The 24,606-nt window shown below is 43.8% G+C and overlaps 1 protein-coding gene across 1 annotated transcript in view; it reads right to left on the reverse strand.

Moving 5' to 3' along the window:
* Positions 1 to 24,606, reverse strand: part of LOC143960485 (dehydrogenase/reductase SDR family member 4-like) — a 47,235-nt gene that overhangs the window by 12,061 nt on the left and 10,568 nt on the right. Inside the window, exons 2-8 of the mRNA XM_077469136.1 lie at positions 17,750 to 17,913; positions 13,069 to 13,246; positions 12,040 to 12,141; positions 7,597 to 7,667; positions 5,391 to 5,442; positions 5,167 to 5,301; positions 1,149 to 1,204 (exon numbers count right to left, since the gene is read on the reverse strand). Of these exons, the coding sequence (XP_077325262.1) occupies positions 1,149 to 1,204; positions 5,167 to 5,301; positions 5,391 to 5,442; positions 7,597 to 7,667; positions 12,040 to 12,141; positions 13,069 to 13,246; positions 17,750 to 17,889 (734 nt within the window). The 5' untranslated portion in view covers positions 17,890 to 17,913. The remainder of the gene's footprint in view (positions 1 to 1,148; positions 1,205 to 5,166; positions 5,302 to 5,390; positions 5,443 to 7,596; positions 7,668 to 12,039; positions 12,142 to 13,068; positions 13,247 to 17,749; positions 17,914 to 24,606) is intronic.

Raw genomic sequence — 24,606 nt, forward strand, 5'->3', positions numbered from 1 at the left:
ATTGACTCGTGTATAAGCCGAGGGTGAGACATGCCTGTCCATCCCTGTGTGTGTGTCCGTCCATCCCTGTGTGTCCGTCCATCCCTGTGTGTCCGTCCATCCCTGTGTGTCCGTCCATCCATCCCTGTGTGTGTGTGTGTCCATCCATCCATCCATCCCTGTGTGTGTGTGTCTCCATCCATCCATCCATCCATCCCTGTGTGTGTCTCCATCCATCCATCCATCCCTGTGTGTGTCTCCATCCATCCACCCATCCCTGTGTGTGTCTCCATCCATCCACCCATCCCTGTGTGTATCCATGTGTGTGTGTGTGTGTGTGTGTGTGTGTGTGTGTGTGTGTGTGTGTGTGTGTGTGTGTGTGTGTGTGTGTGTGTGTGTGTCCAGCCTACCTTTGTCCCGAGCCTCCGTCCCGTGCCTTGCCTCCTTGCCTCCGTTCCGTTCCTTGCCTCCGTTCCGTCCCGTGCCGTCCCGTGCCGTGCCTTGCCGTCGTGTCGTGCCTTGCCTTGCCTCCGTCCCGTCCCGTGCCGTGCCTTGCCTTGCCTCCGTCCCGTGCCCTCTTCAGCGGCCATTGTAAAATTCAAAAGCCGCGCCTCCTCCTTCGCCTGTGATAGGCGGAACACTGAATTTCCCAGCAGCCTGTGTTCCGCCTATCACTGACGTCGTATCATCCTCGTCCGTAGTACGAGGATGATACGATGTCCGTGATAGGCGGAACACAGGCTGCTGGGAAATTCAGTGTTCCGCCTATCACAGGCGAAGGCGGAGCCGGAGGCGCGGCTTTTGAATAGAATGGCCGCTGTCTGTCTGCTCGACACGCTGATCGAGCGGGCAGACAGCGATGACTCGAGTATAAGCCGAGGGGGGCACTTTCAGCCTCAAAAAAGAGGCTGAAAATCTCGGCTTATACTCGAGTATATACGGTAATACACCTACACACTATCCAGTCATGTGATTAGAATAGCATATAGCACAACAAATAACATACACAAGACAGCGTCATGTAGATATAAGGTGAAAAATAAATGAATTGTAGAATATCAATTCAATATCAGTGAGGTTTTGCTGAAAATGACTGTGATGTGCTCTACTTCAGATTGAAATAAAGACTATGGGCATGGCGTTGTACATTTACATGCTAAAACGCTTACCTGCTAATACCCAGAGCAGTTGTTAGTTGATCCAAGCCAGCCTTGTTTTGCCATAGCTGTGGAGAGAAAGAAACTTCTCAGTACCTACAACAAGCATTTTAAAGTACAACTATGGCCTTCCCATTAACCACTTGCTTACTGGGTATATAACCTGCTGCCCAGACCAATTTTCAGCTTTCAGCACTGTCATTCTTTGAATGACAATTGCGTAGTCATGCAACAATATACCCATATGACATTTTTATAGTTTTTTTTTCATACCAATAGAGCTTTCTTTTGGTGGTATTTATTCACCACTGGGGTTTTTTTTTTTTTTGTTAAACAAACCAAAAAAGACCGAAAATTTTAAAAAACAAAAAAACAAAAAACGTTTTTATCGTTTATTATAAAAATTTTCAAACAGGTAATTTTTCTCCTTCGCTGATGTGCCCTAATGATGCTGCACTGATGAGACTGCACTGATAAAGCTGCACTGATGATGAGGCACTGGTTGGAAGCACTGGTGGGCACTGGTAAGCAGCACTGTGTGGGACCGATGTCCTTTTCACAGAAGCTGGTAATCGGCTTGTTGTTTTCTCAAGCCGATTACCGGCTTCTGTTTACATTATGTAATCAGCTGTCATTGGCTGACAGCTAATCACGTGGTAAAGGGTCAGGATTGGCCCTTAAATTGAATCTGTGATCAGCCAAGTCCCAAGGACTCTGTGATCACAAAGCACACCGCCCTCACATCGTTGTGTGAGCATGGGAGGCGGTCCATGTACACCCTCCTGGCAATTTAAGCCTGCGCTGTAGCCATCTTTTTTCGGCTATAGCGTGGGCTTCAAGTGGTCAAATAAAAATATGTGCTGCATGACTTATAATTCTAAGTACATCGGCACTTAAAGTTTTCTCAGGGCTTGTTTACATCAGGTATGGTGCGGGACTGCACACAAAAATGTGCTGCCTTCTGCACCCCATGTATTTGGAAAACTTGTGTGCCTTAGTGGCTGCGAAAAAGCATGGTACCGCTGTACTAGGCAGTTGGTGAGGCGAAATTTCAAAATCATGCCTGCAGCACTTTTTGTGCATTTCTGCATGTTTGGCAGCCCATTGAAATTAACGTCCTGCCCTAAATGCACAGCACAGAAACACACAAAAATAAATGCGCTTGGACACACCTTTATGGTACGAATGACCCCTAAGTTCCACTGCAAAGTCACACAAATACCTGTTGATCATATCAGTGATGTCAACCTAATGCAGCTTCCCATCATGGAATGACAACAATTCTGTGCCAATAATGAACCCAGAGCAGCATTTTGAGGTTAATGTAGGTTATGGCCAATTGCACTACAATGAGATGAAATGTTGCAAGAGGTGTGGCTATCAGCACTGTCACTGCTTATTCATAAGTGGCCAAACCTAGTGCTGCCCACAGCTCTGGATTAGAAACATAGAGTGACAGCAGGAAAAAGACCAAGTGGTCCATTGAGTCTGCCCCCCCCCCCCCCCCCTTCTGCTTCAAAAATAGCTCTGACTCGTACTGCCATCAGGGAATACCCTGTCCATGAAGGGGTGTACTTGGTCAGCAACAATGTTTAGGTACGTAGGTGGTATGTGTAAAAGTAACATCCACATGAATGGCAGGACACAACAGAACATTGCCCAAAGCATCAAACTGCCTCTTCCTGCTTGTCTTCCTTTCATACTGCATCCTGGTGCCGTCTCTTCCTCAGGTAAGTGACACACACACCCAACCATCCACATGATGTAAATAAAGAGATGATTTATGGGCACCCTGACTGGTCTGCGGCTACGCTGCCCCTTAAACAACAAACTGCAATGCCTATTTTTCGGCTTTCAACACACCAACTTCATGGGCAACTTGCTGCCTATTAAATCCCACTGACTTTCAGATGCCATTCTAGCGAGATAATCAATGTTATTCACTTTACGCCCTCAATGATCTAAATGTTATGGCTGATTGATGTATAGTATAGATATACACACACACACTGTGTGTTTGCTTATATATATATATATATATATCTATATATATTTTTTTTTTGTCTGTGTATATATACCAAGTTTGTCCCAAGCCAGTTTTTGTCCCCTAACTGTTGACCGACTACCTACCTCTGCTGGAAGTCTATTTGAAGCAGCAACTACTCCTTCAGTAAAATAAATAGATTGACAGCATTGCCTTTGTTGCTGAAACCCTCCCACTGTGAGTCTCACTTTCTGGGAGAGGGAACTTGTAAGACACAAATCAAAGACGGTTTGGCTCAGTTAGGGAAGGTAAGTGAGGATTTTCGACTTACATGTAAATTCTATTTCGTGGACTACAAGACACAAGCATCTTTATTCATAGACCCTGGATTATATTCAGCCACCTTCAGGTGATTGGACACTGGCAAACATAATTTTGGGACAGCTCATATAATCCCTCCCACTCCTCAGTTTTGTAGCAAGCCATAAGATGAACTGCCAGAACAAAAGGCAGAGGGTAGGGGTGGCCTATGTATTCCAGAAAAATAATTTTTTACAGGTAAGGCAAACATCTTTATATCTTAATGGTACAGAATACAGGCTGCCTTAATCTTAGATTTTGTGATTACCCAAATCAATATAACAGAGGTGTGGGCAACACAGAAACAATGCCAGCAGGCCCATATATCTAGGGATCATAAACCAGAAACCTGCCCCCAGTAGAGAGGTTGTTCATCATCCAAGGACACTAACAAAAAAAATGAGGATTGCAGGGAGTGGAAGGGGTTATATGGGCTGTCCCACAGTTGCTTGCCAGTGTTTCATTACCTGAAGTTTAGGATTAACACCCCTTTCACACTTGTGCAACCTGAAAGTTGCACGACTTTGGCGTGAGGCAACTGAGGCAGTGCCTGCATAATCTTGAGGTCTATGGACCTCAAGTCGCATTAGAGTCAGACCAAAGTATTGCAGGGGCTACTTTGAAGTCGCACAGATATGAACAGTACCCAATGAAAATCATGGCGTATGACTTGTCGGTGCCTAAAGGTGCTTGTGTTCTGTACTGTAGGTGTAAGAAAAAAGGTTTTTGTTTACTTTATAAGGATTGTTCATCACAGACTATCTGGACTTGGTACTTGTTTAGACTGTCATACAGAAGCATTGAGTTGTTTATTGTGTTGGTGCACACATGTGACATTACAACTCAACTCTGAGCTGCAAATCTTTCCAAATGACTCCACCAAATCAAAAGTTCTAGATCAGAAATATGAAATTGAAATTGTTTATATGGTCCTATGTGCGGAACATACTTTTCAAAAGAAATATGTCTTATCTGTCTTTAATGTACCATTCTCTGCAAGGTCTTAGCCCTTGTACACACGGTCGGACATTCCGACAACAAAATCCATCGGATTTTGTCCGAAACTGGTGTTGCATACACACGGTCGGACTAAGTCGTCGGAAAATCCGATCGTTCCTAACGTGATGACGTAATTTAGTTACGACAGGACTACGTTCAGGCTAGTAGCCAATAGCTTTGGTCTAGGAATGTGATCTGAGCATGCGTGGCACTTTGTCCGATTGGAATTCTCTACAAATGATCGGACAAAGTCCGATCAGATCATGTTGTTGGAGAATTTTATATCCAGCTCTCAAACTTTGTTGGTCGGACATTCCGACGGAAAAAGTCAGATGAAGCCTACACACGGTCGGATTATCCAACAACACGGTCCGATCAGACATTTTCCGTCGGAATGTCCGACCGTGTGTATAAGGGCTTAAAATGAAAAAGGATAATAGCTTGCAGTTCAGCACTAGTAACTACATTTACCACCATCTTTTATTACTATATATTATTCATGCGTATTACAAGATGCTGCCAGCCATAGTTATATAACTAAGCATCAAAGTTAGAAAGTTATTTTGGGCAGAAAAGTTATTATGATGCAGTAGGGTCACCTTTAGAATAATCATGCTGTATATGAAACCCGTACAATCAAACAGGCTCCCCACTATTGCTACAAACCCTTTTAATATAGAGACTTACAGCTGAGCTGAATTTGGTACGAATGAGCCCAGGTGCAAGGCAGTTCACTCGGATGTTTAGAGGTGATAATTCTGGTGCAAGAGCTTTGGTAAGGCCAAGTAGTGCAGTCTTACTGACGCTGTATGGGCCCAGAGCCTAGGAGAACATTAACAGAAACATAAGAATATAACAGCAATACAGCAACATCAAAAAAAAATGTATGCTAATAATAGTGATTTACTTACAGGAAATGGTGTAAATCCAGCCACAGAAGCAACAATCACAATACTGCCACCTCTGTGGAAAATCAAAGAAAAATTACTGTAGACAGAATCCTCTACCTATAGTTTGTAAAGTCTGGTACACACGGGTGAATACCAATCGGTTCAACAGAAACCAGCCAACATTCAACCCATATGTACAGCAGCCTATCTGACTCCATCCGGCCATTCTGCTTCTTTTGGACAGGCATGCTGGAAAAACAGCTGCAGATCTGCATCCGATCAGCATTCGCAGCCAATGGCTGCGAGTGCAGACCGGAGTGTTCTGGCGCCAGGGCAATCCCTGTGTCAGAACACAATACACAATAGCAGGGAGATCGCTGTACTAACATTGTATAGTTAGTACAGTGAGCTTCCACAAGCTCCCCAGTTTCTTTTTCGCTCAGCCCGCTAGGTTAAACAAAAAAGAACTGTCTGAGTGTACCAGGCTTTAGACATGTAGGGCAGGCCTTATACTGTGCAAAGTTCTTTCCTACAACCACGGGTTGCAGGAAAGGAATTCACACAATTCCCCCCATCAACAAAAACAGTGCTGACAGGGGAATCCCTCCTGCTGAGCCACTGTCTGCTCCCAGAGGGGGGGAGAAGACAGTGATTATTGTCAGCGGCTATAGCAGCCACTAGCATTAATCGCAAGACAATCCGACAGGCTGGTTGTAATCAAGTTGATCAATCAACTTGGTACATTCACCCTGCCCATTAACGGTTCAAATCCCAGCCGGTTCCTGCTGAATCAGCTGGGATTCAAATTGTGTATGGCCAGCCTTACTTTAGATGCACAATATTTGGTATAATAAGTAGAAGATAAGAAGTCTTTTTCCAGGAAAGGGACAAGAAGTCCCTGTACCGGTGCTGAAACACAGTGCTGTATACTGAGGCTACATACAGTTTATACAGTGCTGACAGCCACTGCATTTATTAGTAAAAAACTGATTGTTTGTGTTCATTTACGGTTGCAGCATTTACGAAATTAGGTCTTGAAGGGGAACTAAAGTCCTGCTATCAAAAACTGTCTGCAGGCAGACTCTATATTGCAGAAGAAAACAAATGCCAAACTGGCATGGGATTTATCTAGAACACTGAAGAGAAAAAACTAACCTGAAACACAAACACCTGGAATTGCCTGCTATGCAATACCAGCAGAAGTAAATTATTTTTTAGACTTGTGCGTCAAAAGTTATCAGCTCAGTATAAAAACAATCTTGTTACTGTGTGCTAGTAGTAAAAGATGAAAATAAAAACCTTGTTTCTATGTGTGATTTGTAACCATATATTAACTTGGGGCAGCCATAATGGCCCAATACACACTTAGGTTCTGCTTCCTGCTTTGACATGTAACACAATGGCCATGCTTTACTCCTTGAAATGCAAGTTTGAGTCATACAAAATTTAATACAATAAAGAAAATATGAAAGCACGAACATTTAAAAAGGAGAAACTCACATTAAAAAGTTTGAGGCAAGTATTGCAATAGCACCTCAAACTGTGATCGCTAAAATACACTATAACTTTTCTTTAATTGCATTATGAAATATCACCTAGTAGTAGGGTGGAAATGCCCTTCGACACATGTACAGCAGTTAGGTTACAGCTTGCCTTGCACAGCCATATAAAACTTAAAGGGTAAGTTCACTTTAAAAAAAATAAAAATACTACTCACAGAGCATTGCACCTGTGATCAGCAGACTGTCAGTACAGTTGTCTGTCCATACCTCCCGTACGGGCAGACAATTACTTGTGTAGTGTAGTGTAGGAAAAATCACTGAACTAAAAGAGCGCTCACCAGTGCCCTCACAGTTCATTGAGAACTACAAGCTGTCTGCCATGGTGGAAGACGGGACTTGTAGTTTATTCATTCACAGAACTCTATGATTGAAAGACGTGGCAGTGTGCGCGGTTTTTAAATTGTGACAGCGGGTGCAGGGTATGGATCCCCTGCCCACTGTCACAATGGGGGATCAGGGGGTGTGGGCTGCTGCTTCAGTAACACGTTACATGTTATACCCTGAATATGGGTGTAACACGTTACCAAAAGGTGAACTTAGCCTTTAAAAGGTTTCCAAAGTGGGTATTTTATCAAAGAGAGTTGAAAACATTGTAATGTCTCCTCATAATTATTTGCTGCTAAGAGGACAATAACCCATTGAACACAGTCTTCCTTGAGACTCACCCTCTTTCCTGCATTTTGGGCACCACGAGTTTCACCAGAAGGAATGCAGCTTTAACATTTATATCTAAAATCTGAGAAGAAAATGAGTGTGAATTGTATAACATAACAAGTATAGCAAAAATCATTTTAAAATGAAAGCAAATTAGGTGTTTTAGAATTAAGTTGGTGGGTTTCTGTTGAATATACTTTATTCCTTCTGTGAATGTAAGTCATAGAAGCGCTGTCAAAAAATAAAGGAAAAGCTGCCAGCACCGCAAATGACAATTGCAGGTAATACGAGTGGGAAAATAATGGTGCAGCGCTAGTGACAATCAAAATAAATCAATTGAAAAATATGGGTGGTCTAAAGTATATAAAAAACCTTAACCAACATCTAAATACGGTATATAAAAATAGAGATATTCGCATAATTATTAAAAAAAATCTCCAAATGACAGAGATATACAAGTACAATATTTTGACAGTGCGGTCACAGTAATTATACAAAAAAAAATACAAAAAAATACAGTGCATATTTACAGTGGGGCAAAAAGTATTTAGTCAGTCACCAATCGTGCAAGTTCTCCCACTTAAAAAGATGAGAGTGGCCTGTAATTGTCATCGTAGGTATATCTCAACTATGAGAGACAAAATGTGGAAACAAATCCAGACAATCACATTGTCTGATTTTTGAAAGAATTTATTTGCAGATTATGGTGGAAAATAAGTATTTGGTCACCTACAAACAAGCAAGATTTCTGGCTCTCATAGACCTGTATCTTCTTCTTTAAGAGGCTCCTCTCTCCTCCACTCATTACCTGTATTAATGTCACCTGTTTGAACTTGTTATCAGTATAAAAGACACCTGTCCACAACCTCAAGCAGTCAGACTCCAAACTCCACTATGGTGAAGACCAAAGAGCTATTAAAGGACACCAGAAACAAACTTGTAGACCTGCATCAGGCTGGAAGAAATCAACTGTGGGAGCAATAATTAGAAAGTGGAAGACATACAAGACCACTGATAATCTCCCTTGATCTGGGGCTCCACGCAAGATCTCACCCTGTAGGGTCAAAATGATCACAAGAACGGTGAGCAAAAATCCCAGGACCACACGGGTTGACCTAGTGAATGATCTGCAGAGAGCTGGAACCAACGTAACAATGGCTACCATCAGTAACACACTACGCCGCCAGAGACTCAGATCCTGCAGTGCCAGATGTGTCCCCCTGCTTAAGCCAGTACATGTCCAGGCCCGTCTGAGATTTGCTAGAAAGCATTTGGATGATCCAGAAGAGGATTGGGAGAATGTTATATGGTCAGATGAAACCAAAGTAGAATGGTTTGTTAGAAACACAACTCATTGTGTTTGGAGGAGAGAGAATGCTGAGTTGCAACCAAAGAACACCATACCTACTGTGAAGCAGGGGGGTGGCAACATCATGCTTTGGGGCTGTTTCTCTGCAAAGGGAACAGGAAGACTGATCCGTGTACATGAAAGAATGAATGGGGCCATGTATAGTGAGATTTTGAGTGCAAACCTCCTCCCATCAGCAAGGGCATTGAAGATTAAATGTGGCAATTGAGTCTTTCAGCATGACAATGATCCCAAACACACCACCCAGGCAATGAAGGAGTGGCTTCGTAAGAAGCATTTCAAGGTCCTGGAGTGGCCTAGCCAGTCTGCAGATCTCAACCACATAGAAAACCTTTGGAGGGAGTTGAAAGTCCGTGTTGCCCAGCGACAGCCCCACAACATCACAGCTCTAGAGGAGATCTGCATGGAGGAATGGGCCAACATACCAACAACAGTGTGTGACAACCTTATGAAGACTTACAGAAAACATTTCACCTCTGTCATTGCCAACAAAGGATATATAACAAAGTATTGAGATTAACTTTTGATATTGACCAAATACTTATTTTCCACCATAATTTGCAAATAAATTCTTTCAAAAATCAGACAATGTGATTGTCTGGATTTGTTTCCACATTTTGTCTCTCATAGTTGAGGTATACCTATGATGACAATTACAGGCCTCTCTCATCTTTTTAAGTGGGAGAACTTGCACAATTGGTGGCTGACTAAATACTTTTTTGCCCCACTTTAAGTGAAGTGAACCACTTGTTACAAGCTACATATAAAGATTATAATAAAAAGAAAAAAAGAAAAAGGAAAAAAAAAGGAGAGCACAAAAGTCCACTAAGTGACAAACACTGTTTATCACTTAGTGGACTTTTGTGCTCTCCTTTTTTTTTATTATAACCTTTATATGTAACTTGTAACAAGTGGTTCACTTCACTTACATGTGCACTGTATTTTTTTTGTATAATCACTGTGACCGCACTGTCATAATATTGTACTCAAATAATCTCTGTAATTGGGAGATTTTTTTAACTTAATATGCGAATATCTCTATTTTGATCCATTTATATGTTGGTTAACCACTTGCTTACTGGGCACTTAAACCCCCCTCAGTCCCAGACCAATTTTCAGCTTTCAGCGCTGATGCACTTTGAGTGACAATTACGCGGTCATACAACACTGTACCCAAATGAATTTTTTATCATTTTTTTCCCACAAATAGAGCTTTCTTTTGGTGGTATTTAGTTACAGCTCGGAGTTTTATTTTTTGCTAAACAAACAAAAAAAGATGCAAAAAAAAAAAAAAAAAAAATCATGTTTTAATAGTTTGTTATAAAATTTAGCAAACGGGTCATTTTTCTCCTTCATTGAAGTGCGCTGATTAGGCGGCACTGATAGGCTGCATTGGTGGGCACTGATGGGCTGCATTGGTGGGCACTGATGGGCTGCATTGGTGGGCACTGATAGGCTGCACTGGTGGGCACTGATAGGCATAGTTAAGGCGGCACTAATAGGCACAGATAAGGCGGCACCGATGGGCACAGATAAGGCGGCACTGATGGGCAAAGATGGGCACAGATAAGATGGCACGGATGGGTGGCACGGATAAGTGGCACGGATGGGTGGCACGGATGGGCACTGATAGGTACCACAGATAGATGGGACTGATGGGCACTGATAGGTGGCACTGATAGGTGGCTCTGATAGGTGGCACTGCTGGGCACTGATGGGCGGCACTGCTGGGCACTGATGGGCGGCACTGGGGTGCAGCACCTGAGGCAGATTTTGGGTGGCACTGTGGGTGGCACTGCTGGGTGGCACTGTGGGTGGCACTGTGGGCACTGCTGGGTGGCACTGTGGGCACTGCTGGGTGGCACTGTGGGCACTATGGGCACTGCTGGGTGGCACTGACAGGGGGGCACTTACTTTATTTCAGGATGGCACTGCGGGTGGCAGGTGGGCACTGGCAGGGGGCAGGTGTCCTTTTACATTGCTGGCCGTGATCGGGACTGATGTCCCGAACACGGCCGCCGGCGATCGGCTTTTTTTTTTTCTCCTCGCGCTGTCAGCGCGAGGAGGAATACTAGCCGATTACCGGCTCCGTTTTATCACATGATCAGCTGTCATTGGCTGACAGCTGATCACGTGATAAGGGGTCGGGATCGACCCCTTACACGGATCGGTGATCAGGCGAGTCTCACGGACTCGCCGATCACAGAGCGCGCCGCGCGCGCCCCTCAGGGGGCGCGCAGGCCGCTCGTAACCGGGACTACGTCAATAGACGTAGTCCCGAAAATGTGGGTCCGCGCTATTGCCGTCATTTTGCAATAGCGCGGATCCCAAGTGGTTAAAGTTTTTATATACTTTAGACCACCCATATTTTTTAATTTATTTATTTTTATGTAGGTCATAGAGAAAACTACAAAATGTATTTGTTTTGACATATTCAGTGAAAAGAACAGGGCATAAAAATGACCCCACACTCCAAGACATGTTTTGGGCCCTGGTCAGCTCGGTGTACCTAATAGGGAGATGGGCAAGGGACATCTAAAGACTCTTTAGAGGAGTCTTGCTGCCATAAACTTGTTAGGTAGTGTGGTCATAAAAAACTGTGACTGTTAGTTCTGCTATTAAAGACATATACAAATTAAATTATAGATATTGGGCAGTCTCTCTCAGTCCCTTGTCCAGCTCTTGATTGTATTTATTGGCAGATGAACATTTTTATAAAGGAAATCATGGTACATGTGTGTCAAAAGGAGAAGGAGAAACCTCTGGCTAAAATGCAGAGATTAAAAACTGAAAGAGGAGGCAGTTGAGGGTGTTAATTTACTTCTCCTTTATGTAATGCAGTTGGAATCCAGCTATTGAGTGTTAATCCAGTGGATTATCTGAGAACAGGCCACTAGTGCTAATTTAGTTAAACACTGCGAAGTCTGGTATCCACAGCAGGCAATTAGAGTTAATTTTGTACTGTTTGGTAATGCGTGACTGGTGGCAATTTATTTTGCGTTTTGCACTGGTTATTGAATAAGTCTATAGATGTAAAAATATGCAAGGTGCTTTATGTAATGTGTGGCTTTAGTTATTGTCTTACCTTTTCCCAAACCTCATCAGTAGAGTCCAAGATATTTCCAAAAAATGGGTTAACTGCAGCATTAGAAACGAGAATATCAACCCCTCCAAACTTTTGGACAGCCTAGAAAATAAACGATGTCATCAACACAGTGCTGCCACCAGCAGCATTTGAGAAATAGTCATTTTTAAAAAGTCCAGTAGAAAATAAAAACATTGTGTCATTTCAAGTCTCCCACCTTGTGAAAGTTTATTTTTGTGGTTGTATTACATTTTCAAACTGTCATGTATTAAATGTGCATTTGTAAAACAGAAATAACAGCAAAGGATTCTCAGGGCACTATGGGTTATCTGCCTGCTAAAAGTAAGGCATTTAGGCAAAAGGCATGAGACACTGCTAATGAGTCATTCGCTTTGTTCTGTAAACTTGAAGTGTATTTTACTACAACATTTCATATTCCTGATATGTGTTCGTTGTATCATATACGTGTACAAAAAAGATAAAAAAGGTATTTATATGGATGGGTTGTTTTACAAGGTAAGGGTTCACATAAGCTTGCAATATAGAGAATTGCAAAGGTAAAAGTAAAGAGAACGCTCAAAACAAATTGGCCTGGTTTGGTTACTTATGCTCCACAAATAGGCAAATATTTTGCATGTATAACTTTACATCACATGTATCAAACACAAGGCCTGCAGGCTGAATCCGGCTCTCCAGGCCATTTCATGGGGCCCTCACACCCAGGGCTTTTTTTTTTGTCAGACGGAATTTTGCACATGTACCCCTAGACCCTGCACTCTATACACATTGCTCCCCTGAACTCTGCACATAACACACTCCTGGTATTTAATGCCCCTTTAAGATCCTCCCACTGTTGATACAACTTGGCCACATCCAAATTAATATAGTCTTACAGATACAACCAGCCCTTTGAAGGCAACCATAATGAGGCACACAATGACATTGCGCTTGACACTACTGCTCTAGAGTGTCCCCTTAATGCACAGTTCTCTGCCTGTTCTCTGACTACAAGAAACATAAAGCTCTTACCGTATTCACTAGTCTTTCTCGGTCCTCACTCCGACCTACATGACAGACTGTTCCTTCAACATCTAGTCCTTGTCCTTTAAGTTCTCGCACAGCTTTATCAACATTTTCCTGCTTCCGGCTGCTAATCAGAACTCGTGCTCCATCCTGAGCAAGCTTCTGAGCAATAGCCAAACCGATCCTGAGTTGGAAGAGGAGGAGGAACTTCATGTCATTTTGGTATAATATCTCAAGGCTTTTCATAAAGAACAAATTCCACTTCAACACAAGAATGATGATTATAGAATAGAATTTTCAGGAACACAAATATATTCATTAGGCCACTGCACTGACCCAAAGTAAAAAAAAAAAAAAAAAAAAAGCATACACCTCAGAGTTTAGCTATACAAGAAAAATCAGTCATCAACTGGATGTTGCATGATGCTTAGGATATGGTGCCTAAGATGGACTATTAGTTTAAGTAGGGGACAATCATAGGAGCCACATATTTAATATGAGGGGTCTTCAAAAGGTTTCCTCACTTTTATATTTTCGTTGGAAAACAGTGAGGGCGGAAGGAGTAGTAATTAGTCGTGTCTGAGAGTGTCATGTGACTAGTCTATCTGCCAAGCTGACTAACCTTGAAGTTTAGCATAAGAGTTGTCACGCTGTGGTAAAGATGGCTGCGAAACGTATTAAAAAAAAGTGCAGAAACTTTTTGAAGAACCCTTGTAAATGTGTTCAGGATTTTCCATCTATGCCCTCCTATTTCTAAATGATATGGATCACTGTTGTTGATACTTCGGATGCATACACATATTAATTGGCCAAGAGAGTAAGGTCATCTTTAGTCATATTGTTATTAACCCTTCCACTTATGGGGATGGCTTCCTTTTTTTTGTGACAGATGGTCGAACCAATTTTGCTACTTTTCACATGAACATTACAGACTTAGATTTTTAGCATAATATAAATCCATATCTCCTATAATCCTACAAGGCACCTTGAGGAGTTACAAATATTGAAGATGGAAAAGATATCAGTCATTCAGACCCTTTTGGTCTAGGAGAAGTTTGTACTGTCACATTAAATGAACCAAAGTGTCCAGTGGCTGATATGTAGATATTTGAAGTAGAAAGGGTCAGGTAATTTAAGTACACAAGTGCCCTGATCATACATTTGGTATCGATATTTTAGGCCAACTACGGCCCATATAATGATAACCGGGTTGTCGTTCAAGGGTTTCTGCCATATAGGAGTTATTGGGCAAGGAAGACTGAGCTCAGTTTAAGAACTTTTAGAGACATGTTGAGTAGAGAAGAGCCAGCAGTAAGGAAGAACATTCTCCTGTATTTAAAAGTAAACCGTGTCTCATATAAGGTAACTAAAACGGACTCAGTGATTGTAGGTGAATTGTTTAGATATGGAAACATCCACCAATGGTTATACACTGGTTGAAAGGTGCAGTAATAAATGGGCAGATTGGGTAATGCCAAACCATTCTGTGAATTTGGCAGTTGTAACATAGACAGTGAAAATATGGGGGGTGGGGAAAGTTGAACACTAAAGAAGTAATTTAAATGTCAATCCCTTGAAACTTGCTTTTAGGTGGGTGGCCAAGAGAGTTGGAAGGTACAGGTCAGAATTTAAGGTAATTTTAAACAAATTTATTTTACATAGGAGGTTAGGCAATTTGTTTCATAAAGGTAATCTGTCTCTTAAAGTTGTTATAAGAGGATTCAAATTATTTTTTATTTATTTGAATAATGGTATATGGAATAATGGTTGAACTCCTACTGAAGTATGCATACAATGCCAAAAGGCTCAACTATGTGCTGTCATCAATAGATTTTCCCCACTTTACTATAAAATCTGATTATATTCCAAATGCTTTGATTAAATCCAGAAATGCATTTAGAGAACACTCAAGGTTAGTCAAATATATTAGCATATTGTCAGAGTGACACTTGCTTCTCAGAAGAGCCAATAACGAGTCTCTGAATTACTGGGGTCTTCCTGATCAGCTCTGCAAGTGGCAAAATGGCTAGGGCAAATAAAAAAAGGAGATAAGGGACAGCCCTGTCACATACCTCTTTGTATGGGGAATGGATCAGTGACTATGTTTACTAGGCAGTAGGGTTATTATATAGTTAGTATCTGTATCAAGTTTTTTTTTTTTTAAATACAGGGCAAAAACTGAATTTACACAAGGTTTGTATCGGATTCTAATGCTTTATGCCTATCTAATGTTAGAGCAGTTCTGGGTCTAGGAGAGTCATGTTAACTCTGTAGTGTGTTGATATTGTTTGTTGTTGCTCCACCAGGTATAAAACCTGTTTGGTCTGAGTTAATAAGAGAAGGGATTACTGCATTTAATCTGTAAGCAAATATTCTAGTGGAACTGTATAGGTGGGGACAGCGCCATTCTTGATTTGGATATACAATTTTGCAAATATTCTAGCTAAGATTTTAGGGCTGGAGTTAATGTGTTAATGTGATTGGTACTGTCCCATAAGATTCACATTGTAAAGAATCTTGATATGAGATTTGCATATTAAGATTAGGGTGGGAAGATACTCATTTTATGCACATGTTCAAAAAGACTACTGTAATTAGATGGGAGGATAATTTGGTGTTTAGAAGCATCATACCATTCCACAGAATATCCATCAAATACCAGGAATTTATGCTTTAGAAATGGGGATACAGTCAATATACAAGTGCCACATATTTCTGTGATACTACTTGTGATTAGGCAACGTCATCATGGGTTATAACCTCTGGGGTAAAGCCAAAGATCAGTCTCCTGTGGTGGAGAAGAAATGTTTTTTCCCCAGGTCAACAATTCTCACTTTAGTTGGGTAGAGCATGTTATAGGCTGTATCTAGTTCTGGGAGCCTTTTCTTGATTGTAGAAAAAGCAGCTCTATGTTTTTGTGTGGTAGCCTAGAAACCAGGGTAGACAGTGATGGTATTTCCATTATCACATACATTCTGCATTTTACTGGCTTTAAAATTGTGACTTTATCATCAGCCATGGAGTTGTGACGTGTAATTGTAGGCTCTGCAGCTGTCCATAATTTTTCCTGCCGGTGCAGAGGCCGCAAATTTTAATAAAATCCACTGAAAATAGAAAATATGCCCAGAATGCTAAGCCAAGACAATCGTAGTATGTTCATAATATGTAGGAGTTTTCCAGCAGTGGACTTCTAATTTCTTTCATTACAGGATACCCAAACACAAGAAGAAATTTCATCCATGTCTATGAGCCCTGTTCATATGCTCGCCCTTCACCTGTGCAACATGCTCTATGAGTGTTTTTAAACAGAGCAAGAAAGGGTTAAGACTTCTGCTTGGTTTCCATTGGTGTATGTAACCGTAATGGAGGGGGGGTTTTGTCTTACCGTATATACTCGAGTATAGGCCGACCCGAATATAAGCCGAGGCCCCCAATTTACCCCCAAAAAAACTGGCAAACTTATTGACTCGTGTATAAGCCGAGGGTGAGACATGCCTGTCCATCCCTGTGTGTGTGTCCGTCCCTGTGTGTCCGTCCATCCCTGTGTGTGTGTGTGTCCATCCATCCATCCATCCCTGTGTGTGTGTGTGTCCATCCATCCATCCATCCCTGTGTGTGTGTCCATCCATCCATCCATCCCTGTGTGTGTGTGTCTCCATCCATCCATCCCTGTGTGTGTGTGTCTCCATCCATCCATCCATCCCTGTGTGTGTGTGTCTCCATCCATCCATCCCTGTGTGTGTGTGTCCATGTGTGTGTGTCCGTGTGTGTGTGTGTGTGTGTGTGTGTGTGTGTGTGTGTGTGTGTGTGTGTGTGTGTGTGTGTGTGTGTGTGTGTGTCCAGCCTACCTGTGTCCCGAGCCTCCGTCCCGTGCCTTGCCTCCTTGCCTCCGTCCCGTGCCTTGCCTCCTTGCCTCCGTCCCGTGCCGTGCCTTGCCTCCTTGCCTCCGTCCCGTGTCGTGTCGTGCCTTGCCTCCGTCCCGTCCCGTGCCGTGCCTTGCCTTGCCTCCGTCCCGTGCCTTGCCAGGATCGCCTCGGCGGCCATTCTAAAATTCAAAAGCCCCGCCTCCGCCTCCGCCTGTGATAGGCGGAACACTGAATTTCCCAGCAGCCTGTGTTCCGCCTATCACCGATATCGTCTCATCCTCGTACTACGGACGAGGATGAGACGATGTCCGTGATAGGCGGAACACAGGCTGCTGGGAAATTCAGTGTTCCGCCTATCACAGGCGGAGGCGGAGAAGGAGGCGCGGCTTTCAAATTGTAGTATGTCCGCCGTCTGTCTGCTCGATACGCTGATCGAGCAGTCAGACGGCGATGACTCGAGTATAAGCCGAGGGGGGCACTTTCAGCCTCAAAAAAGAGGCTGAAAATCTCGGCTTATACTCGAGTATATACGGTATTTATTTTTTTATCCCTGTGAAAACAGGAAATTAAAAAAAAAACACAGGTCACTGGAAAAGGAAGCAATAGAAGAGAACAGTGCCCATTGGAAAACTTTTCCTTGCTTTCTGTCTCAGTGGGAATACAAGAAAAACATCTGGTCTAGAGCAGGACCTCTGGTCTTATATTACATAGATTTAAGTGGCAGACAGTGAGAAAATGGCAAACACACACACACACACACACGAACAACAATGACAAAGAAAAAAACAACAATAAAGGGTCACACACAGGATCTGAATTACCCATCTGTTGATGCTGTTACCAGAGCCACTTTGCCTTGAAGTTTTGGAGGGGTCTGCACCCCCCTTACACTCTGCATTATGCAAGATCCTCCAGCACGAGGTGATACGGACAGCAAACGGTGTAAGGACAGGCGAAGCATTGAGCAGGAACGTGGACTCTGCACCTGACACATGAACACAAGAAGAAGAGAGAAAAATGGGATGAAAGTTCAAAGCATAACTGTATATGCACACAAGTATCTGTCTCATTAAAGAGAGAACTAGGGTCCATGTACACCGGGCTTAAAAAATGCCAGTCCCCTTGGCAGAGTAAAGCGCTCATATAGAGCCCTTTTGTACAGGTGTTTAGTGTTTTTTTTCCTGCCAGTAAACTCCTCTCAAAACCACAAACCAGAAGGGTTTTTTCCTGCCTCTAAACCTGGAGCTTAAAATATGCCTCTAATTATGTAAATGTGAATAGACACTAGAGCTGCACGACTCTGGCCAAAATGAGAATCACGATTTTTTTGCTTAAAATAAAAAGATCACGATTCTCAAAACGTAAAATCTTTCACATTATACAAAAAAAATAAAAAATAGGCTAGCTTTACTGGTTAGTGTTTTTTTTTTCTTTCCTTAAAGTCATTTAAAAAAAAATGCATTTGAAAGACTGCTGCACAAATAAAGTGAGACATAAAATATTGCAAAAAACACAATTTTTTTCTCTAGGGTGTCTACTAATTATATATATATATATATATATATATATATATATATATATATTTCTTGATCATACATCACGGGACACAGGAGCTTCATTACATAGTGGGTTATATAGGCACCTCTGGTGATTGGACACTGGTTGACCCCAATTAAGGAGAATTCCTCCCCTATATAACCCCTCCCATCTGGGAGGCACCTCAGTTTTTTTGCCAGTGTCTATGGTGATGGTCACGTAAAACTTTAGCTCTATGAAGGTCCCTGCGAGGGCCTAAGGGCTACAATAAACCGGATCCATACCTCGGGCCGATATTTGACTCCCAAGATGGTATGGTACCTGGGCCTCGTCAACCGAAGAAGCAAGGTTTTGCCTGCAAGTCCTCTCCATTGGAAGACTGGGCTCTGGGAAAACCAGACTTGGTGTACTGTTTATACAGAGCGCACGAAAGTTTCTGGCAGAGCTTTCTACATGGCCCAGGTGGGAGGTTCTTCCGAGAAGGAACCCCAGATATACCTGAAGGTTGGCTAACAATACCCGCCGTGATGGGTGAAGGCTGGAATTTGTCTGGTTCAGCAATTCCTGCGGCGGGGACAGGTAAGGGAAGTTATCCTGTATATTTAATTATATGAATGGATTTCTTCATTGTGAGTAGTTGTATGTCTTACCTGGTTTCCACCACTAGAGGGAGTAAGAGCAGCCTGATGCATACTTACATGCCTTTTCAATACACATGCTCAAGTGAAAGCCTGATTCTCCAGCTAACTCACGTCTCCATTGCAGTCCCTGCCACAAATAAGGTAAAACACTTCAGGGGTCCCACGCAGCTCCGTTTTTGGGTTCTCCTTCCCCCCCTGGATTCCGCGGTCCTTGTGCACGCGCGCCGGGCGCGCTCCCGGCCTAATGGAGGAGGGGGGGAGTGTGGTTGCGAGCCGTGCACGTCAGTGTGCACAGCGCTGTACTGCGCAGGCGCCAGGCGGCAGTTTTAAAAGCCCAGAGCGTCAGGGGGCTGTAATTGGAGACACAGGAGCTGTGGGCAGTAAACATCCGTGGGGATTGGATCCAGGCAAACCTAGACACCTACTCAGCATCAGGTTGTGCAATTTAAGCATATATATTATTGTGAGACTTTAAGCACAACAGTGATTGCACTTGTAGTAGTACCTCTGCTTTGTAGCCTAGTACTATGTCTCCTCGTAAGAGGGTCTCAGGGGGAGGTAAGAAGGGCACTGGTAAATCACCGCCTAGGTCCAGGGGTTCCAAAAGTGCCTGTAAATTACCATCCCCCCCTGCAAGACTGGAGCCAGCCTCTCAAGACGAGTCAGTGCCCCTTTTGCAGCCTCTCCTAATGTCGCAGCCCCGGTTTATGTCACTGAGGACTCCCTTAGGGCTACATTGAAGGGTTTTGAAGGGAGAATCATGAATTTTATTTCTGCTTCCCTAAAAGATAGCAGGAAAAGGGGTAGATCCCCTCCCTCTGCTGATATCCCTCTCTCAGATGATTCTTCTGAAAATGAGGAGGGATCCCTATCTTTGGATAGGGATCATGAGCAGTCGGATGAGTCAGAGGAAGAGGAGATAGTCCCCTCCTCCCAGGCGCTCAGAAAACAGGTGCAGTATTATACTGAATTGGTGCGTACCACATTCAGAATGCCTGCTGCTGAAGTCGCTACGTCCTCTGTCTCTTCCCTGGGAGTCAGGAAAGCCCCACAGACTGCCTATTCCTTCCCAATTCATCCTTTAATGGATAAATTGATGTATGAGGATTGGGGACATCCCGATAAACTGTTTGCTCCTCCTAAAAGGTTTTCTATGCATTATCCTGTGGAGGAAAGTTTCACCAAGAAGTGGGGGGTCCCATCTGTCGATGCGGCTGTTTCTTGTGTGAATAAGAACCTAACTTGTCCTTTGGATAATGCGCAGGTATTCAAGGATCCAACTGATAAAAAGCTGGAAACCTTATTAAAAGCCTCCTTTTCCATGGCTGGCACTGTGGTGCAACCTACAGTCGCAGCCGTGGGGTTGTGTCAGTTCCTCAAGGAACAGGTTAAACAGATGCTTGGGCTCCTTCCCAGTGAGGAAGTAGAAAATTATACAGAATTGCCTCACATTCTGTGTTTCATAATTGATGCGATTTTGGATTGCGTCCAACAAGCATCACGTTTGTCTCTCATGTTGGTTCACATGCGAAGGGCCCTATGGCTAAAGAATTGGGCAGCTGAGCTGTCATGCAAGAAGCATTTGACTGGGTTCCCGTTTAAAGGGGAGCGTTTGTTTGGAGAAGAACTAGATAAGTTCGTCCAAAATATTTCAGGAGGAAAATCTACTCTCCTTCCAGTCAAAAAGAGCAAGCATCCTTCATTCAGGCGTGCTCTCTCTCCCGAAGCATCAAGCTCTAAACAGTGGCGACGGCCTTCTCAGTCCTCCTCTACCAGAAAGGCTCAAGGCCAAGCCCAGGGACAGAAAAAGACTTGGGGGCGAAAGCCTGCCAAGCAGAGCCCAAAAACGTCCTTGTGAAGGGGCGCCCCCGCTCGGCAGAGTGGGGGGAAGGCGCCTGCAGTTTGCAGGCGCCTGGCAGGAAGAGATCCAGGACAAGTGGGTGATCTCTTCAGTATCTCTGGGCTACAAGCTAGAGTTTCAGGAGATTCCACCTTCTCGTTTCCTAAGGTCAAGGATCCCCAGGGATCCAGTAAAGCAAAAACCGCTATTTCTGGCCTTAGATCAGTTACTATCCCAGGGTGTGATAGTAGAAGTGAACCCGAAAGATCAGGGTTCGGAGTTTTACTCAAATCTCTTCACCGTTCCAAAACCAAGTGGAGGTGTCAGACCTATCTTGGATCTGAAAGACCTGAACCGGTTTTTACACATTCGGTCCTTCCGAATGCAGTCAATCCGCACTGTGGTCTCCTCCCTGCAAGGAGGAGAATTCATGGCATCAATAGATATCAAGGATGCATATCTCCATGTGCCAATTTTTCCCGCACACCAAAAATTCCTAAGGTTCGCGGTAGAGCGGCGCCATTTTCAATTTGTGGCCTTGCCGTTCGGGCTTGCTACAGCCCCTCGAGTCTTCACAAAGATTCTAGACCCTCTCTTAGCAAACTTAAGAGCTCAGGGCATAGCCGTCATGGCTTATCTAGGCTACTTGCTTCTCATGGAGAAAAATGAAGCGTTCCTAAGTCGCAGCGTCACCAAAACGCTAGAACACCTAGGTTGGATTATAAACCTAGAAAAGTCGTCCCTACAACCGACTACCAGGTTGGAATACCTAGGTATGATCATCGACACCGCTTAGGGCAGGGTGTTTCTTCCAGGGCTAAAAGCCTTGGCCATTGGGGATCTGGTGCGCCTGATTCTGGGCAGAAGATCTTCCTCCATTCGGTTGTGCATGAGACTGTTAGTGAAGATGGTCGCCTCCTTCGAGGCCGTCCCATTCGCCCAGTTCCATTCAAGGCCTTTACAAGGTTGCATCCTTGCGGCTTGGAACAGGAAGCCCCAATCTCTGGATCTTCCTATGCGTCTATCCCCAGGGACACGCAAGAGTCTTGTCTGGTGGTTACAAACCAAGAATTTGCTGAAGGGCAAAACCTTTCTTCCTCTCTCATGGAAGATTATCACAACAGATGCCAGCCTGACAGGCTGGGGAGCTGTATTGGAGGAAACATGCTCGCAGGGGAAATGGTCTGCGACCGAGAATCTACTGCCCATAAATATCTTAGAGATCCGGGCAGTTTACATGGCACTCACGGAGTGGTCTTACAGACTGTGAGGTTTCCCAGTTCGGGTTCAGTCCGACAATGCCACCGCAGTGGCTTATATCAATCACCAGGGCGGTACCAGAAGTCTGGTGGCCCAAAAAGAGGTGAATCGCATACTTGTCTGGGCAGAAAAGCATGTTCCGTGTCTTTCTGCAGTCTTCATCCCAGGAGTGGAGAATTGGCAGGCGGATTTTCTCAGCCGCCAGCAGTTGTGCCCAGGAGAATGGGCTCTGCACCCCGACGTGTTTCAGAACATATGTCACAAGTGGGGTACTCCAGACGTAGATCTGTTTGCTTCCAGGTTCAACAGGAAGCTGGACAAGTTTGTGTCAAGGACAAGAGATGCACTTGCTCAGGGGTCAGATGCTCTGGGATCAGTACAATCTGATCTATGCCTTCCCCCCGAGCCCGCTTCTGTCGCGGTTCCTGGGAAGGGTCAAGAGGGAGACAACGTCGGTCCTTTTGGTGGCCTCGGCTTGGCCCAGGCGACCATGGTACGCAGAAATCATGAAGTTGGCAGTAGGCAGGCCATGGACCCTCCCTCTCCGGCCAGATCTGCTCTCACAGGGTCCAATCTACCATCCTGCTTTAAGCAGTCTGAATTTGACGGTCTGGCTGCTGAGACCCACATTCTGAGAGACCGTGGCCTTTCGGGGCCAGTCCTTTCTACTCTGGTCAATGCCAGAAAGCCGGCCTCCAGACTTGTTTATTACAAGATCTGGAGGACATATGTTTCCTGGTGTGAACTCAGGAAATGGCATCCTAGAAAGTATGTCATTAACAGAATCTTGGCCTTTCTCCAGTCAGGCCTGGAAATGAATTTGGCCATAAGCACTATCAAAGTGCAGATTTCGGCCCTGTCGGTATTTTTTCAAAAACCGCTTGCATCACATTCCCTAGTACGGGCTTTTATCCAGGGGGCTATGCGGACAAAACCGCCAGTTAAACCTCCGGTATGCCCATGGGATCTGAATTTGGTTCTCTCGGCCTTACAGGGGCAACCATTTGAACCTTTACACCTGGCTTCTTTAGCTCTCCTGACTAAAAAGCTGGTCTTCTTAGTAGCCATATCTACGGCTAGAAGAGTATCAGAGTTGGCAGCTCTTTCCAGTAAGGAGCCGTATTTAATTATCCATAAGGACCGGGTGGTCATGTGTCCCAACAGGTCCTTTCTGCCTAAGGTGGTTTCGGGTTTCCATTTGAATCAGGATGTAATCCTACCATCCTTTTTTCCGGACCCTCAATCCACAGAAGAAGAATCTTTACACACTTTAGATGTGGTTAGAGCAATCAGTATTTATCTTCAAGCAACTACTCAGATAAGAAAAACTGATTGTTTATTTATTCTGCCGGAAGGCCCTAGAAAGGGCCAGGCGGCGTCAAAATCCACTCTCTCAAGATGGATCAGGCAAGTTATCTCTCAGGCCTATGGTTTAAAGGGGAAGATTCCTCCTTTTCGGGTGAAAGCGCACTCTACTAGGGCTGTTAGTGCTTCTTGGGCAGTGCATCACCAGGCCTCCCTGGCTCAGATCTGTAAGGCTGCGACTTGGTCATCAGTCCACACATTCACCATATTTTATCAGGTGGATGTCAGAGGGCAAGAGGATATTGCCTTCGGGCGCAGTGTACTGCAGGCTGCAGTTTAGGTCCTCTGGTCCCTGGCGGCCTATATTTATGATCTGTGTCTCCCTCCCCTCAATCTGAGCATTGCTATGGGACATCCCACTATGTAATGAAGCTCCTGTGTCCCGTGATGTATGATCAAGAAAATGGGATTTCTATATACAGCTTACCTGTAAAATCCTTTTCTTGAGAGTACATCACGGGACACAAGGCTCCCGCCCTTCTTGGGTTTTACGTGGTTTCTTATTGCTTTGCTACAAAACTGAGGTGCCTCCCAGATGGGAGGGGTTATATAGGGGAGGAATTCTCCTTAATTGGGGTCAACCAGTGTCCAATCACCAGAGGTGCCTATATAACCCACTATGTAATGAAGCTCCTGTGTCCCGTGATGTACTCTCAAGAAAAGGATTTTACAGGTAAGCTGTATATAAAAATCCCATTATATATATATATATATATATATATAAAATGTTTGGGGGTTCTAAGTCATTTTCTAGCAAAAAAAAATATTTTTACTTGAAACCAACAAATGTCAGATAAAGGTTTAGTGTTTAAGTGGTTAAACTTTTTTCACTTACACACAAAGTCTATTCCATTGACAAATTGTTACAATGTTTATACTGAAGTTCAAATGATATAGAATGTTTTGATTCTTGGCAGACTGTCCAGTTTTTCTCCCTTTCTTTTGATGGCTGTGGCTTTAGAAGAGCAGAGAGAATTCTGTGCATAGAAAGAATTGTGAAACACTTTACTCAAGATCGTGAGAACGATTTTTGACC

Source organism: Lithobates pipiens, unplaced genomic scaffold (assembly GCF_037356315.1).
Source record: "Lithobates pipiens isolate NorthernLeopardFrog02 unplaced genomic scaffold, aLitPip1_a1.2 Scaffold_11, whole genome shotgun sequence".
Lineage (NCBI taxonomy): Eukaryota > Metazoa > Chordata > Amphibia > Anura > Ranidae > Lithobates > Lithobates pipiens.